Below are 18,107 nucleotides of genomic sequence, written 5' to 3' on the forward strand. Positions count from 1 at the left end.
TGTGCATGTATTGTACACTGCAACTTAGAGAGACGATCCCTACCTAAAAGATTGAGGTTCAGAGGTTCCAATGTGAAATGCATGTTGGTCTATCAATGGTCCTAAGTGAATAGGAACTGAAACTGACTCGGGGTAACAGAGAAGATCCCTACCTAAAAGATTAAGAGGTACAGAAGTTCCAGCCAGAAATGCATGTTGGTCTGTCTGTGGTCCTAAATGAACTGACACTGTCTCGGGGTAGTCTAAAGAGACTCCTGATAACCCAACTCCTTGCACTGAATTATGGGACAAAGGGAGATTCTTTGCAGGGGAAGCATTTAACATTGACCTAGTAGCGCCAGTATCGGTTAGAAACAGATGTTACTGTCTTGTACTTTAATGTTATGTTAACAAATTGACCTTTCTGGTGTACTGGTATGAACGGGAATAGGTATAATTCATTTTTGTTCATGGCTATCCTATTTATCTTATTGCTAAGCTGGTGGTTGCCAAGGAGTGTTCCTTCTAGGAGGCTATTGCCTCACATTTTGATGTACATTTTGTTGACCTTGTGAGGGTAGCTGATTATAAAATGGATTGTTAGACTGCATTGTGGCATTTGTTGGCTGCAGGGAAGGACATTCACCTTTCCAGTGACCATTTTGGATGTAATTAAAACATGGATTTGTTCCTTGACCTAATGGATTTGGGTTTGTCTGAAAAAATGGTCCTTGATTTTGAAAAAATCTAAACAAATTACGTCTCCCTTTTCCTCCTCTATTTTCCCTTTGTTTCTAGAAGACTGTTGGAGCTGTATCTGTGATAGTTTTTCTTTCATTCTCATATTTCAGGAATAAGAATGTCTTTTAAGTATTGCATCTGCTTAACAACCTCATGGAGTCCTAAACATGAAGCCACGATACAATGGACTGAAGAACGAAGTGAAAATCGATACAAAACTGTAATAAAATAGAAACTGTTAGAATGTTTAATTTCTGTATATCTGTGCAGTGTAACGTTCACGGATCATGTCTTTTGATACCTGTACATCCAAGTACGCTATAGTATCTATACTAAACTGTGATGTGAAACACAAAACGTCAGTTGTTTTGTTAAAGTAATTGACTATTGCATTGGCTGTTTCCATGCCACCCTTTATCACCATGAAAATATTGTCCAAAAATCGGGTGTAATAATACACCTTTTCTTGAACCCAGTTGTTCTGAAAAATGTATTCGTGTTCCCAGTCCGCCATCACCAAATTGGCGAAACTGGCACCACACGGAGAGCCCATGGCTATTCCTGTTAATTGCAGGAATATTCTGCCTTCAAATAGCACATAGTTGTTAAACAAAATTGTGTCTAGTAACTCTACAATTAGGTTAATTTTATTGTTAGATGCCCCTTTTGTTCTCATAATATGGCTGACCCTTTCTATCCCCTCAAGGTGTGGGATAGACATATACAGATCTTTGACATCTACTGTTAGGAAGTTAAACCTGTTGTCAAATTGTAAGTTGTCTAAATTGTGTAAGAAAGACCACAAATCTTTGCAAATTTGCTTCTCACTAATTACATACTTTTTTAGTATGGTGTCTACAAATTTGGCACACGCATAGGTGATGCTATTTCTGACGTCTACTAATGGTCGAATGGGAGGCTTTCTTATATCTTTGTGTACTTTCAGGATGCCAAAAATACTAGGTATTCTGGGTGCTGGCATAGACAGATAATTAAATAGATTAATGTCTATTCTGGCTTCAATGAACAGTTTATAAATAAATGATTTAATGCGACTATATGCTATATTCAGTTTGTTCCTGGTCACTTCTTTGTATGAGTCCTCGTTTTAGTTGTATAGTCACTTAAGTTCATTAATACCAGTCCGCCTCCCTTATCAGGTTTCATTACTCTCACGGGGGCCATTTGTAAGTCATCCAACAATTGTTTCTCCTTTTCAGTGATGTTCTGTTCATGTTTCTTGTAAGATAAGTTGTTATCAAGTTTATTCCTAAAATCCAACTCACAAATCTGTTCAAAAATTTCTAGTGTTGGATGTAGAGGTGGATTGAATGTACTGGGGATATAATACTTGTCATTTCTATTTACATTTTCCCCCATAATGACGTTCAAGTTTAGTTTACAAACAAACAATTTAAGGTCTATAAGAGAAGAGGCCAAGCTTGCTCTATGGTCTGGCATGAATGTAAACCCTTTTGCAAACAACTCAACCAGTGCCTCTTCAATAAAGAGACCAGAATAGTTGTAAACAGTAAAGTCATTCGCTTTGTTAAAAGTCAGTTTACAAGTATAAGTACCTGTATAGGTGTTTATTTCCTCATTTTGTTCCTCCTCTTGTTCTTCCTCTGAGTTGAGTAACTCGTTTCCTGTTGTGGTTTGTGATTCAAGGAACGATTTTGAAAATTTTCTCCCTGGTTGGTGTTAAAGCCATTGTCATTAAAGTTGTTGGTCATATTATTGTTTGTTTTTTGATATGAGATCCTGTCACTCCTACGAAGTGCATCTTGCACTTCGACTGACTTGCTGTTAGATTCTGAATGTGTGTTCCTTGTTTCACTGTTCAAGGAAGACCTGCCTCCTTTAGCCTTTTGGCCATTAGGATTCCATGCTTGGGATGTAGGTGGTTTAGGGTATGCTGAACCGTTACTGTATGCATTCCGGTCTCTATTAAGTTTTTTTTATTTTTGTGACTTTCAGTTTACTAATATATTGCTCAATACATGTAAATGTTCTGTTATAATCATATTGATACCTTTGAAAGTCAATGTTTGATTTAATTGCTGTATCCAGTTCCATAGTTTCTTCCATTAACCTATTTGTCATTGTTTGATAGTGTTTACACATACATTGCAATAACTCAATACCTTGTTTGTTGAAGAGCTCAATGAGTTCTTGATGAAATACTGATCCCTCCTCCAATCCGGTGGGGTATTGTCACCTTCTCAGCCCCTTAGGAGCAATATTTTCGCTACTGCATTGGTGAAAATAACTGATTTCCAGTTGTAATTTCTTGTACTTCAGCATGTTGGAGTCTAGTTTCTGCAAATTAGAAACTTACTATTCAGTCCTCCAGCCAGTAACTCCTGATGGTTTGTCTCCGAAAACAAGTTGAGAGGTTCACTTAACCAAGTGCGTGCATCCAGAGTTCCAATAAGTCCAGAGGACACATTTCTCCCTGCTGAACTGTTGTTGGCATGGTTTACGATTAATACACAGTTCCCACTAGACTCTCGTGATGGTCCAACGTTGCTAGTGGGAGAGGTGCATTGATTATGGCTACAAGCATTAGATATCAGTTTATCCATGCCTGTGTTAGTTGTAGTTTCTTGGGTAGAGACAAGACTCTGGTAGGGTTTAGATAAATGGTTTACCTTGTCCGTTAAGTCCTCAATATGTTGTGTTAGAAGTCCAATTAATGTAGTCAGGTTAGCACTTCCATTGTCCTGCGAAAGCTGAGTGCCAGGAATTTCAACTCCTTCTGCATCCATGTGAAACAAGACAACCACAAATGAACTAAGAAAGTAAGACTACAAAGCCACAATACACTGGACTGAAGAACGAAGTGAAAATTGACACTAAACTGTAATAAAATAGCAGAATTTAATCCACATAAAGCACTTTTCATCACAGTAAATGATGTAACTTCTTCAGATGAATCATACATAATAACCTCCCATCCTTGTATATTGAAGCTGAAGCGTCATTAACTCAATTAAGTAGTTTATCAGTTAATAACTTCTCATCTGTTTAACACAATTAAAAACTTAAGACACTTGATCACTATGTGTTTACATTTTCTTCCAAAACACAGTTCCTACCCCACTAACAACAATGAAAATAATTTGTTTAAAAATACCTTTTGTCCATAGACTTTTTACTAAAATTTTAATATGTATGTCCTTATATTAGTACTTCATAAATTTGTCTTTCTGTTATAAACAATAACATCAATATAATACTAAAAATATAAGTGCTAATACAAGTGTGACTTCATTCTTTTAGCCTAAGTTATGAGTCCAAGACATGTACTTTGTAATAAAAAATATATTAATTAAACTTCTATATTTTAAAACAGTTTAATACTATCTAATAAGGCTTCTTAGTTTCAAACTACATGAAGTAAAACATATGTCATTCAGTCCTGGGTACTGAATCGCACTTGTTTTTAAATGCCATATTAACTCAAGACATTCCAACTTTAAGGGGTCTAAAGCAGTAGTATACCTGGCCCAATGCCAAATGTGTCCCACATTCAACATAGGGAAAACTGATCGTAGACTGCATGAATGAGTATATGAACATCTGTATCACACTGGTAGACTAAGTGAGGACAATGCCTTAGCCAAACATATTTCTGAACACAAAGAACATAAATTTTTATTCAGGGCAGTAGATCAGATTACACCTGATAAAGCAGGAGGACCAGACCCCTTAAAGTTGAAACATCCTGATTTAATATGGCAGTTAAAAACAAGTGTGAGTCAGTACCCAGGACTGAATGAAATATGTTCTATTTCATGTATTTTGAAACTAAGAAGCCTTATTAGATAGTATTAAATTGTTTTAAAATATAGAAGTTTAATTAATATATTTTTTATTACAAAGTACATGTCTTGGACTCATAACTTAGATAGGCTAAAAGAATGAAGTCACACTTGTATTAGCACTTGTATTTTTAGTACTATATTGATGTTATTGTTTATAACAGAAAGACAAATTTATGAAGTACTAATATAAAGACATACATATTAAAATTTTAGTAAAAAGTCTATGGACAAAAGGTATTTTTAAACAAATTATTTTCATTGAAATTATTTTCATTGTTGTTAGTGGGGTAAGAACTGTGTTTTGGAAGAAAATGTAAACACATAGTTTTAATTATGTTAAACTGATGAAAAGTTATTAACTTATTAACTACTTAATTGAGTTAATGAAGCTTCAGCTTCAATATATAAGTGTAGGAGGTTATTATATGTGATTCATCTGAAGAAGTCACAGCATTTACTGTGACGAAAAGCGCTTTATATGCATTCAATTGTGCCATTTTATTACAGTTTTGTGTCGATTTTCACTTCGTTCTTCAGTCCAGTGTATTGTGGCTTCGTAGACTTATAGTCTTATTACGTTATTTTCTTAGTTCATTTGTGGGAGTCCTAAACTTGGCCAGGTTAAACAAACCTTTTTTAATTGGTCTCAAATGGGGAGCAATAAACCATTGACAAAAGCAGCTGAGAGACCACTTGCTGCCAAAGCTTCAGTAGTAGTATAACCTCAGAAGGCTTCAAAGGCACCTGTCATGTGCCGTAAGCTGTAAATGGGATACACTTAACTCATCCTCTCTCTGTGTGACTGCATTTATTCAGAACCAGTTAGGTACTAGGAGTCATAGTACAGTGACTTGCAATAAAAGAGTCCTAGCTGCTAAAAAGCCTCCGCATCTGTATACTGGGGAATGGGATCTGGTATATTAGTGTGTTTCCCAAATATGTTTAAATAAATCAGGTGAAATAGATGTGTTCATTACTGCTCTGAGATCGTCAAAAGTAGGATTTAGCAGCTGAACATGTCCCTTCAAAATTCTGCTGGGTTCATTCTGATTGATGGAAAAGAATCTAAAATAGTCTTTAACTCTACTGTAGACCATGGCAAACTACATTTATGGTAGAAGGGGCTGCTTCATCTCTACGATGTGCTGGGTTTGGGACATGTAGAAAAGCAACTATACTAGCTCCTTCTTCTTCTGAGGTGGAAGTAGAACTGTCTTTAAATTTATTAGGAGCAAAGTAACCATCCCCATCTATAATTAATTGGAAATTGAGCAACAGATTTATATGATCGTAATTTTTGCCATCTAGGAAGAGGAGAAAATACCCCTTTTTTATTCTGCCTGAGAATACTAATAAACATTGTAGGTGTTTTAGATCGGGTATGGTGTGAAATGGAAGAAGTTGGTTTAGGTTGGCTAGAGGATGGAGGCAACTGAGTGGGGTTTGGCTAGTGGAGATGGATGACTCAGAAGATTGCCTTCCTTGAGAAGGTGGTGAGGTAGTGACTTCCGAGGTGGAAGAAGAGATAGCAGAATCGTGCTGGTTGGATGGAGATGGCAGTTTACTATAAGGTGGTGGTGGTGTTGTGGGCAAAACTAAGCAGTCGTCATCAGACAGCTTGCCGCGTCTAACTTGTAATTTCTATAGCTGTCTAAGGGAATAAAGCCTATAATCACCTTATCCGTGATAATCAGAATGTCTCCAAATCTTTTTTCCAAGTTTAACAAAATACTTTTATCAAAAGAGCCTACAGATGGAAAAGTTAACTTACCTTCATTTTTAGTGAGCTCATGACATTTATCTAAATAAAGACAGCTATCTTTGTCTGTCCTGGGACCCCTATTGTTTGGCATCTAATTCTCAGAGGTCCAGGCAAAGACAAAAGGCCTGTGGCTGACCAAGTTTGCGGATGACTATAAGTTGGGTGCTGTCACTGACTCTTCAAATGATGTTAACATATTTCAGGATGGTCTCACATCAACAAATGACTGGTTCCAAAGTCATGGCCTTAAGTTAAATGCCACAAATGTATTATCATACCATTCAGCAAAAACACAGCCCCTACTGATTACCACATTAGCAGCAACCCCCTAAGCACACAACCTGTGGTGAGAGACTTGGTTACACAAGTTGACAACAATCTCACATTTGGACATCATGTAATGACAGTGGTCAGAAAAGCCTTTTACTTTGTTCATCTCATAAGTAAAGGGATTGCATCCAGAAAAAGGGAGGTTATTACCTATCTGTACTCTTCCCTCATTAGGTCAGTAATTGAGTACAATGCCCCTTTTTGTATGTACCTCTCCAAACACCTGCACCAACTGGAAAGGCCACATAATTACCTCATAAAGAGAATCCATGGCCTCCAACACCTGTCCTATGTGAACAGGCTCAAATCACTATCACTCTACTCTGTATCATACAGATTGCTCAGAGGTGATCTATGTCTCACTTACAAGACAATCTCAGACCCTGTTCTACTAGAGATACTCCATATCCGTAAGTCTAACTCCTCACGTAGTACCCAATCGAAAGGCTTAAGTCTAATATGTGACATTAACAAAACCTGCTGGAGAGACAGGTTTGTCTCATAAGGGCTACCCCGTCTCTGGATTAGACTCCCCATACACGTCAAACAAAGTATGTTGCTGACCCTCTTCGAGCAAACCTTGATGAGTGGATGGGCAACCACAAATTTTTCCCAGGGGTTCCACCTGTGTCCCTCATTGACAGGGGTGACAGGTGCTGATTAAGGTTTCTCTTTTGGGGATAAACCCTTGGCTAGGCTTGTAAGGGCCCCAGAGTCATTAGCCTAGTAATCTTCTATGGTCCTATGAATTCTGAAACATATATCTTGCTGAAGTATCATGTTCTGGTTCTCTTAAAGTACCTATATTCGCTCCCATTGTAAAGAAGTCTTACTATGTAAAAATGCCTGCTCTCATTCTCATTGTAAAAGAGACATACAATGTTAAAAGCCCACTGTCATACTCATTGTAAAAGAGACTTACAATGTTAAAATGCCCGCTCTCGTACTATACCACGTACATACAAAAATCACACTTACCTCAAGGCCTGACAAGACTAAAAGTTGTAAAAAGAGGTGCAGTTGTGAACTGACGCTGCAGAAAATACACTAGACAGAAAACTGTCAAAGGGCCCAGTAAATGTGATTTTCTGCAGAAGCAGCCCTAGGCAGTTTGAAAAATCTGAGTCTTAATGGCAGCATCTGTTAAGCTTCAAGCAGGATTTAAAATTGATTAAGTAAAAATAACACTTCTGGGAGAGCATACTCCAGAAAATATGTCTCCCCGAGCAAAAGAATTCATGATCTTTTACAGGAAAATTAACAAAGTAATAAACTTTTTCAATCATATTATTGCTAGCATCCAATGGAAAGATGCTAACCAATGCATTTTATAATGCAGTTCATTTTTTAAGTCATTTACTAAATATATAATGAAAATATGTCAAATTTAATAAAAATAGATTTGCAATTTCTTTTCTGTGTTATTTAACTTAGTATGGAAATGCTTCCTTTCACCATGTAATTTAGAAAGAATGCTGCCTCAGGCACAGGAAATGAAACATATCATTCTATACTTTTTCATGTGTCCACTCATGGTGCTGTAACACCTACACTAACCATTAAAAAACACATGCAATTTCATTTTAACTCTTTATAGTAGACTAGTTGGTTTATTACTCTGACATATACAAGAGAATATTGGGGTTGCAGCTATTCATGTTAGGTTAATCATTTTGCTTTTCCATGCTTATGGGGTTATGTGTAAAAAAAAATTCCCCCATATATGCCCATACTACATTCAGAGTTTACCTTTAATCTATCCATCTGTCTCCTTCATTTCTTTCAGAATTTGAATGACAGGTACAATAGATTCTTTATGTTCGGATCCGGCATTTGCATCTCTGGTACTATCTTGTCAGTACTAAGTCCTTTAGGTAGCTATACTGCTATGGAATTCCTAATATGCGAATGGAAAAGGAAAATTTGTACCAGTTCAGACATTTCCAGTTGGTTATTCCCTACTATATTTTTTCTTTTTATTCCCAGTTTGGTAAATGGTTTCTAGGCAAATTTAAGGCACATTCTGATAGAGCCTTGTTTTCTTTAGTGGCATATTAGAAAGGTGGGAGACTGTAGAAGCATTCTAGAGGCAACTTAATGGTCCTCTCTGTTTGCATCTACAAGGCTTTACAAACTGGATTCCTTTTCCAGGTCCAAGACTTTCTTTCAAAGGAACATTCTCTAGGGTCTTCTAGAGCTACATCCTTCCTCCTCCTCCTCTCAAATTTGATAAGCTTTGGTAACCAGTGCATGTAACCAAAGGCTACTGCAGCAGTGAGAACGATGAACACAGTACAGTTGTGTAAGTTGCACTTATCATAACAGTATCATAGCAGTAGATGTTCAAATTACTTACTGATGAAGTAGCCACAACCACCCTCCATCCCTTTTTTTGTGTATAGTTTTTTGGTTGTGGTATAAACTTTTTGTTTCTATAATATGTTGTTTTCTCCAGATTAGAATGTTCCTTATCTTATTGGGAAGAATATTCTGAAGAAATTATTAAATAATGTTCACTCAGAATGAAAGTGTGGAAGGGAGCCAGAGCTTTGTGAAGCTCAACAGTTGTATTCTGGGCAGGATACAACCCTAATAGCCAAAGTCAACAGCAGCAATGAGGAGTTTGAACATCTATTTTTATGGTAAGTGCAACTTACGTAACTATGTAACTGTACTTTATACTTAATCATTAGTATATTTCTTGGAGTTTTGGCTCATGAAAATATTTTTTTCTTGCTAATAACCATAACTCGATGACCCTGGTTATGATTTGTTTCTAAACTTTGTTGTTTTCTTTGGAGGTGAACACAACATTAAAATCCCTGGATCTTTCATGGAATGGCTTCGGAAATGAGGGTGCCCTAGCACTAGGGGAGGCACTGAAATTCAACAATGTGTTATTGCACTTGGATGTTAGCAGCAATCACATCACTAACGAGGGGGCACGCATGCTATGCAAGGGACTAGAAGTCAATGACACTTTGAAAGTTCTGAAGGTAAAATATTTCTGCATGTGACAATAGCTTATAGGCTATTTTATCTTTAATGTCTTGCTATCCCTTTCCTGTCAATGTCATATACAGTGAAGAGACTGATGGGAAGGAACGCGGGCAGAGTCAACAGGAACACTGATGAGGTATGAGTGAATTGTGTTCAGCTCTCTGTCTGTGTGGAATGATGGTATATGGAGATAATAGAGCCCATATGTAGTGTGAAATGTGGAGAAGGAGAGAGTGTGGTGTTGTAGTCATGCATGTGTTATACAAGTAGAAGAAGCAGTTCATATTAATTTTTAGAGGATTATCATCATGCATGCCACTTACTTTATGTATTTGAGAAATGAATTTCAAAAAATTCACCTCAAGAGCAAAGCTTGAGATTAGAAGTTCTTAAAATTCTGTTTCAGACATACAATAAACTGATATTAAGTTTGGCATTCAGTTCATAATTCTTTACACTGTATGAAACTCTATAGTTTAGAGCTTTCTGCTATGTTATTAGTATTTCTAAGTTCCCATTTGTGTTGTAGCAGCATGTGCTGCAGGATCAAATTTACTGACTGTCTGAAGAGGCTGAGGTACATTTGAAAGTAGCATTATATATTTTTTGTATCCAGTGATCTGATGTTGTCTTTTCTGTCTGTTCCTTATTGTATGTTTTTTGGATCCAACTTGGGCCACTTCTAAGCTTTGGATCTGGTGCTCAGGCTCTTCCTCTTTTCTATAATCCCTGTGTAATGAGTGAGCTACCTCAGATCTTGTTTGCCGCCATAAGCAATTGTCCAGTCTTTGATGCTCAGGAAATATTTTATAGGATCATAGGAGCATAGGAAGTGAGTAGGCTATCGACACAAGGGACATTTCAAGTTTAGCCAGTTTGTCCCAACATTATCAAGAGATTTAAAAATTAATAGTGATTGCCCATATCCAAGATGGTTTTCAGGCTCTATCCCCGTTAAGAATTCAGTGTCCCATCCACTCATCCAGGTTCTTCTAAAACAGTGTCATCGAGGTGCTCTGCTTTACATGAATAGGCAGCTTATTCCAGAGAATTGGCAGCCACTTTAAGATAAATCTGCCCTCCCAGTGTGTTCTGTTCATGTTGCAGGCCAGGTCTCTGGAATGGATGGTTCTAGTACCGTTTGACTTACAGATGTGTAGTAGTTTCATTACATTAGGGTCAGCAACTGCTCTGTTAGCCAGGCGTAACTCTTCCCTAAGAAGTCTATACACTACAGAGTATAGTGACAAGGATTTTAGTCTGTCTGTATAAGACAAGTGTTGGAGTACTTGGATTCTTTTTGTTAAGAATCTTTGAGGTCTCTCTAGTTGTTGCAGTTAACTGTTGTGGTACATGCCAAAGGGGGCATTATACTGGATTATTAGCCTGATTAATAACCAGTACGGGGGGGGGGGTGATGACCTCTTTTGCTCTAGAGGTGAAGCCTTTGATAATTAAGTGGGTTACATAGAAGGCCTTCCTGATCACAGTAGAGACATTGTGATCAAAACTGAGGTATTGGTCAACTTGTGTTCCCAAATGGTAACCAAGCACAAAGAGCAGTGAAACTAAAACAAAAACAGTGTAGTTCCAGTGACAATGAAGGCTGTCTTCTCAATGCCAAACATGATTATCCAAAAACGCAAAATATAGTCCAATAAAGATGTTTCTAAAAACAGATTTAATGAGTACACCAGATATAACAAAACAAAACATCCACTGATTTAGCGCTTTCGTCTCCCTCCGGAGACTTCCTCAGAATCAGTTAACTGACAGATTTTAACATGTTATATACAAACTGGGCTGGCAATAAAGATTAATTAAGTAATTGATTGATTATCTCTTAAAGACCTACTATACATACTAGGCCATCAAAAATAAGTTGACATGATAGGTTGACCTTTTAACAAACAGTGAATTCATACTATACAGGAACAGTATAACACCACAGTTTTGTAAAATAATCCAAGACAACATGTTCCACCGAAATAATGGCAATTCCGTGCTGTCTTAATCTATCTTTTCAAACATCTACAAATACGAACCTTTGTATTCAAAAATAAATGTTGATATTTAGATAATGATGCCCATATATAGACTTATAAATAATTGTCATAATAAATCACCATAAATATAAATACATTGTTAATAAATATCTGTATATATATATATATATATATATATATATATATATATATATATATACATACATAAATACTTCTTTGTGATTAGTAAATTGCATAAAAAGAAATTCATAAAAATCATATAAAACCCCTAGTATATGTATGTATACTAGAAATATTATTTAATAACTGGTAAATATAAATGTAAGTATATAAATATAGTAAATGTATAAATATGTAATAAATAAATATATAATGACAATAAATAATGACAATAAGATTACAATAAAGTTAAAATAGTCCCTACAATCATCTAATAAATAGGTATAATAACCATTACTACTATTTGGTCTTATATTACTTAGAGGAACTCAACCGCAAATTGGCCTTTCAATCTATTTTCTAATTATATTTTTTTATTGTTATTAATATTGATGTGTTTCTTCGGGTCTGCTGCAAGTAGTTTTAATGCTGGGGTAATAGAGATATGGTCATTGAGACCCTTGCCACAACATGCATCGAGTCTCAGCTGCCAAATAATTTCTCTAAACTCCAGTTTTGTCTCACAGTCACTACCCCATTCTGGGTAATCCACCTCTTCTAATACCCAAAATTTAAAATCCGCTTCTTTACAGATCAAAACATGTCTATATAGGACATTATTCTCATTGTGCTTGTTAATATCTCTAATATGCTCCTAGATTCTGGTCCTGAGGTGGCGTTCAGTTTTCCCTACATAACTCCAACAGGCTTTACAGAAGGCTAAATACACTACTCTTTTTGTGTAACAACTATTGTACCTTTTGGCCTTTAATGTCACATCCAAGCTGGGTATTCTAACTTCTTTTAATCCAGCAATATAGGTACACTGTGCACATCTACCACATCTAAAGGTTCCATATTTCTTACAAGTCCCTTCTGCATTTGTTGTTTTCTTTCTTTTAAGGATGTTCTTAATGTTTTTGTTCCTCCTAAAGCTGTACTTAATTGTGTGCTGGAAAATATTAGTTTTGGTAGGCATTTCCTTGAACATCTCCCATGTCTCATTAATACATTTTTTCAGCCATCCTATACCCTTATAATAAGTAAGGGTTAGATTTGGTAGAGTGCCTGTGCAATCTGTATTTTTCGTGTCCTGTCTATTAGTGTTTCTATTTATTATGTCGGACTCCGAAGACTCACCATTAGTCAAAAGGGGGGCATATAAATTATGGTACTTTCCTTGTTCTACATATTGCTTTATGGACCTATTTAGTTCAGCAGGGTTACTAGTTACCTTGGTTACCAGTTGATTGTTCTTCCAGAAGTTCCGGTTATGAGGAGTCTTGACCAAATGGATAACAAGATTTATTTTTATTTATTTATTTATTTTATTTTACATTTGTTGACCGGGCTGGTCTAGCTGGATATATTTCCATTTTCATTAGAGGCACAGGGAGAAAAGCTCCAAACAGTAAAAACATGAAATACAAACAATGAAGGAATCATAATTGTTAAATAGTACATAAACATAGTAGAAATAAAGTATGCATCATTTTTTTTTTTTTTTTTTGTCAACCAGTATGTATCATTGTGATCACCAGTTCTGTTCCTCATAAGAGAAATAATGAGGAAAAAAACAAAAAAACTTAGTATGGTATAGACAAATATGAGCACAGGCAAGGAAGGGTTAGTCTGGTTTACTGCATGGGCATAACCAGTGTATTTTAAAGTGTGTTTTGAGCTTTTGCTTAAAGAGAGGCAAAGAATAGAGTGATGTTAGTTCTTTGGGAAGTAGGTTCCAGTCTTTTCCCACAGTGTTAGAAAACAGGGAGTTTCCAGCCAAATTGTTAGTTTTGGTTATGCTAGCTAGAAGTTTGTTAGAGGAGCGTAGTATATCTAGGTTTTTATAGGGGATTATGAGATTGGATAGTATAGGAGTTCTATTAGGTTGATAAAATATCTTGTGGGCCATGGTTAGTTGGGAGATTTTTAGAAGGTTTTGAATTTCTAGCCAGCCCAGCTGCATGAGATTTAGGCAGTGGTGGAGTGCGAAAAGGATTACCCGTGGCAAATCTGGCGATGTTGTTATAGGCATGCTCTAGTTTGACAAGGTTATTCTTTTGAGGTTAGTATATATGGGAGAGGCATAAAGAAGAGTAGAAATTAAATGGGAGTGTGCAATTTGGGTTTTAGCTGTTGGAGTTAAGAAGGATTTGATTCGATATAAGGAACCAATTTTCTTGTTGATAGTTTTAATGGTGTTATTTATGTGATTATCAAATGTAAGGTTGTTATCAATAGTAATTCCTAACAACTTGGTTGTGCAGTCAGGGTGTATGATAGTATCATTATTGGAAGTGATAGAAATCTATTGGGGTGGAATTATTGGTTGGTGTAAAAAGAAGGAGCTTGGTTTTCTTAGCATTAAGAAGGAGACAACATTTAGTGAACCAAGTTTCAACTGAATTGAATACTTTCTGTGTCAGGGAATGTAGTGCAGATGGTGAGCTTGCTGATCAGATTAATGTTGAATCATCTGCATATTGAATGCAGGTGGCATTTGGGATTGTTACATGCAGGTTGTTAATAAAAAGAGAGAAGAGAAGTGGACCTAGAATAGAGCCCTGAGGGACTCCCAGGGTGACAGGTAGAAGAGATGATATATTATCTGCCCAAAGAACTGCTTGTTGTCTATTGGTTAGGTAGGACCTGAACCATTTAATTGCTAAAGAGTCAAGGGCGAAGGATTCAAGAATGTTGATAAGAAGGGCATGGTTAACCATGTCGAAAGCTTTGGAGAGGTCAATAAAGAGAGCAGATGAGAGGTTGTTGTTATTGCGATTTCTATTTATAACATCTGTAAAGGATAGCAGGGCTGTCGTGGTACTATGGGATGGCCTAAAACCATGTTGGCATTTAGCTATCATGTTATTTTGAGTTAAATGGTTTAACAGTTGATGATGAACACATTTTTCCATAATTTTAGCTAAGGGAGATAAAAGTGCTATTGGCCGATAGTTAGAGTAGTCGTTTGAGTTTCCGCCTTTGTGAAGGGGAATGATATGGGAGATTTTCCAGATGTTAGGAACATTCCCTTCCTTAATGGTTCTATTTATGAGGATGGATATAGGATAAGAAATTACTTTGGCTGCTTTTTGGAGGTATTCAGAAGGTAGCTGGTCAGCAGAAAGGGTACAGGGCTTAAGTTTTTGGATGAGTTTGAAGATAAGAGTGGTAGAGACTGGTTGTATTGAGAAAGCAGGTAGAGTACTAGGTGTGGAAGTGGCAAGGTTTGAGCTGTCTAGAGTAAGTTGGCTTGCTAGTGTTTGTATGGTTTCTGTAAAGAAGGAATTAAAGGCATTGGCTGTTTGCTGGGGGGTGTTTGGGTCTGCTGGAAGTGGGGCTGGCGTCTGAGAGTGCCCTGGGGAAAGGAGTTTATTTATACTAGACCAAAACTTCTGGGGGTTATTTTTGTGGTTTTGTTGTAGTTTATAGTAGTAGTTTTTTTTGTCGGATAGTATTGTCTTTTTTGTACTATTTTTCAGTTGCTTAAACAGTAGCTGCTCAGAAGTATTTTTGTTAGCTCTCCACTTTGCCCAGGATGTATTTCTAAGTAAGATTTTTTGTTTGGTTTCTTTGGAAAGCCAGGGGGCTGGTTTGGCTTTCATTTTGATGGTCCTTTTGGGTGCATGCTTATCAAGGATAGATAGAAATTTAGAGTTTAGATAGTCAATGGCTTGTTCAAGTGGTAGAATTTTTAAAGGGTTCCAGTCACAAGCATTTAGTTCATTTTGGAATAATGTTGGGTTGAAATGTTTGTTGGTACGTATGATTCTATAAATGGGGGGATTTGAGATATCATTTTTATGCCTAAGGATATAGGTTAAAGTATGATCACTAATATCGTCGGGTAGAGATCCAACATTGTACCTTTGTTGTTGTCTATTTATAAGAATCCAGTCTAGTATGCTCTCTTTTTTGTTTGGTTTGTTGATTCTGGTAGTGGAGGTTATAGTTTGACTGAATCCATCAAGGTTGATTAGGGATGAGGGATTATCAGCTTTGATAGTTGTCCAATCAGTATTAAAATCACCAAGTATAATAGTTTCTTGGGGGTATGTGGAGGACACCTGGCTTAGTATATTCTCTATCATACTAATATTATTACCAGGTGGAAGGTAGATGCAAATGATATATATGGATTTGTTCTTGTTAGTCTGGAATTTGGTAATAAGTACCTCAGCCTTGTTATTTTTAGGTGAGTCAAATGGTAAAGTGGAGATTTGAAGTCCCTCTTTGAATAAGATTGCAACTCCACCACCCTTACTTTTTATACGGTCTAGCCTAAGTATATTGTAGCCTTGTGCAATAATTTCATTGTCTTTGGTTGTTGGTTTTAACCATGTTTCTGTTAGACAGAGGATGTCAAAGTTATGAGAATCAAGGAGGGCATGGAGATGGGTTAGTTTGTTATTAATGCTTCGGATATTCAGGTGTCCTATTAGGAAAGAGTTGGGAAGATTGGGCTGGGTTGTTAGTAGAGTGGGATTTGTGGGGCCAGGGTTGGGGTGGATGTCACCATCTTTTAAGTTGGGTTTACAGAGTTGTGATGTAGGGAAATTTCTCTTTCCTTATTGTGGATGTATGGTATTTGATGTGTGAGATTCTATGGTATTTAGGTAGTAGGTAGCTGGGAGTTGATGTAATGTTAATTTGACCTTTAGGGATGATAGAATTGTAAATTGTTGTTTGTTTATGGGAGTAATAAAAGTGGTAGTGGTATGGTTTTTCAAATGAGGTGATGATGTAGGAATAAATAAGGAAAGTAGAAATTATGCTTAAGAATATGGTTTTGGTGAGTTTAGGTTTTACAGTTATAGTCATGTTTGGAGATAATGAGTACAAGGTTGTAGGGGTTGAGTAGAGATGTAGGAAGCAAGGTGAATAAAGACTGTGAAGAGAAAATGGGGAGGAAACTAAAGAGGGTGGTTAATGGGAGAGAGGGTGTGATTAGTATAGAATAGCTTATAAGGGTAGTAGACAATTATGGTGGGTGTTTTAGGTTAATGGATTGTGAAGATTGGTGGGATTAGGGAGGGGGTGTGGTAAGGGATGTATGAAGGTAAGGACACTGGGGGTGGATGGTAATTGGGGGTAGGGTAGGGGAGCGGAGTGAGCCATGAGGCGAGCGAGTAACAGCTGGAGGCTGGAGACAATCAGTTATACAGTGCAACTGGGTTCCCCAGGCTTAGGGAAGGTAAGGATTTATTTTATAGATAATTAGTATAAGGCAAATAGAGTGGAATGTGTAAAGAAGGGAAAAATGTGTAAGGGAGAGGGAAAGGGACAGTTGAACTAAGACAAAGAATCTGGACTTAAAAGTGAAAAGGGGGTTTAAAAAGGAGTAGTAAAGACAGGTAGAGTAAGGTAGAGGTGTACTTATGTTAACACTGAAAGGGTACTTCTTTTCTCTGTTTCACAGAAGTTCAGTGACAATGGTATGAAACAGTACAAGGTTGGTGATTTAATCTATTGACTGTGGGGGTATTACTTCCAGTAAGGGAATTTGCAGGGGTACACAGAGGAAGGCTGCCCCACAGGGATTAAAGGAGATTGTAGTAGTTTATTCAGTAGTTTATTAACTGAACTGATTAGAGTGATTCAAACTCACTCTCAGTCAGATACCTTGTCCCTAAGTACGGGCAATGAAATTCCTTGTGCGCAGAGCAGCCCTAGACAGACCACCGCAGTCCAGATGACGTCAGACGCCAGGAACGATCGACGAGGAAGAGAGGCAGCACAGGATAGCGTTCAAACTGGGCCTAATGGCGGTTTTGTACAATCTAATTTTAAAAAGGGCTACAGAGGACAAGAGATACCAGATATTTATAAGGAACTGGAGTTCCACATGTGGTTGAATCAATCGGTCAACTTTAATAGCAAAGAAAAGAAGAAAGAAAGTACGGGAGGTCCAACATACAAAGAAAACTGTAAGACTTTCAAATCTTTGCTATTAAAATATAAAACTTTGGCCGTTGAAAACTGGTACTTTGAAAGATGTTTAAAAGACAAAATAGTACCTAAAGGATTAAGGTTAAATAAATTTCCTAATAATGCAATGGATGATAAAAAGTTTTTTTAAAACAATTTGTGATATTTTGAATGATTGTGGTCTGGCAATAGTGAAAGAAATGATTAAGCAGAATGTAGACACTATGGAACAGATTAAGAAAGAAATTGATAGACTATACAATGACATCAGTACTGATTTATTATTTTCTTTAGATGAATATAAGAATATCTACTTTAGAGTGTTGCATGATATTGATTATAATATTAATGCCAATACTAATAGGAAGCTTA

At 36.7% G+C, this 18,107-nt stretch overlaps 1 protein-coding gene across 1 annotated transcript in view; it reads left to right on the plus strand.

The window, feature by feature from the left end:
• Nucleotides 1-18,107, plus strand: part of LOC122803781 (leucine-rich repeat-containing protein 74A-like) — a 1,499,916-nt gene that overhangs the window by 1,116,775 nt on the left and 365,034 nt on the right. Inside the window, exon 8 of the mRNA XM_044073469.1 lies at nucleotides 9,441-9,635. Within this exon, the coding sequence (XP_043929404.1) occupies nucleotides 9,441-9,635 (195 nt within the window). The remainder of the gene's footprint in view (nucleotides 1-9,440; nucleotides 9,636-18,107) is intronic.

The sequence above is a fragment of the Protopterus annectens genome, chromosome 6.part0 (genome assembly GCF_019279795.1).
Source record: "Protopterus annectens isolate FY-2018-M chromosome 6.part0, PAN1.0, whole genome shotgun sequence".
Classification (NCBI taxonomy): domain Eukaryota; kingdom Metazoa; phylum Chordata; order Ceratodontiformes; family Protopteridae; genus Protopterus; species Protopterus annectens.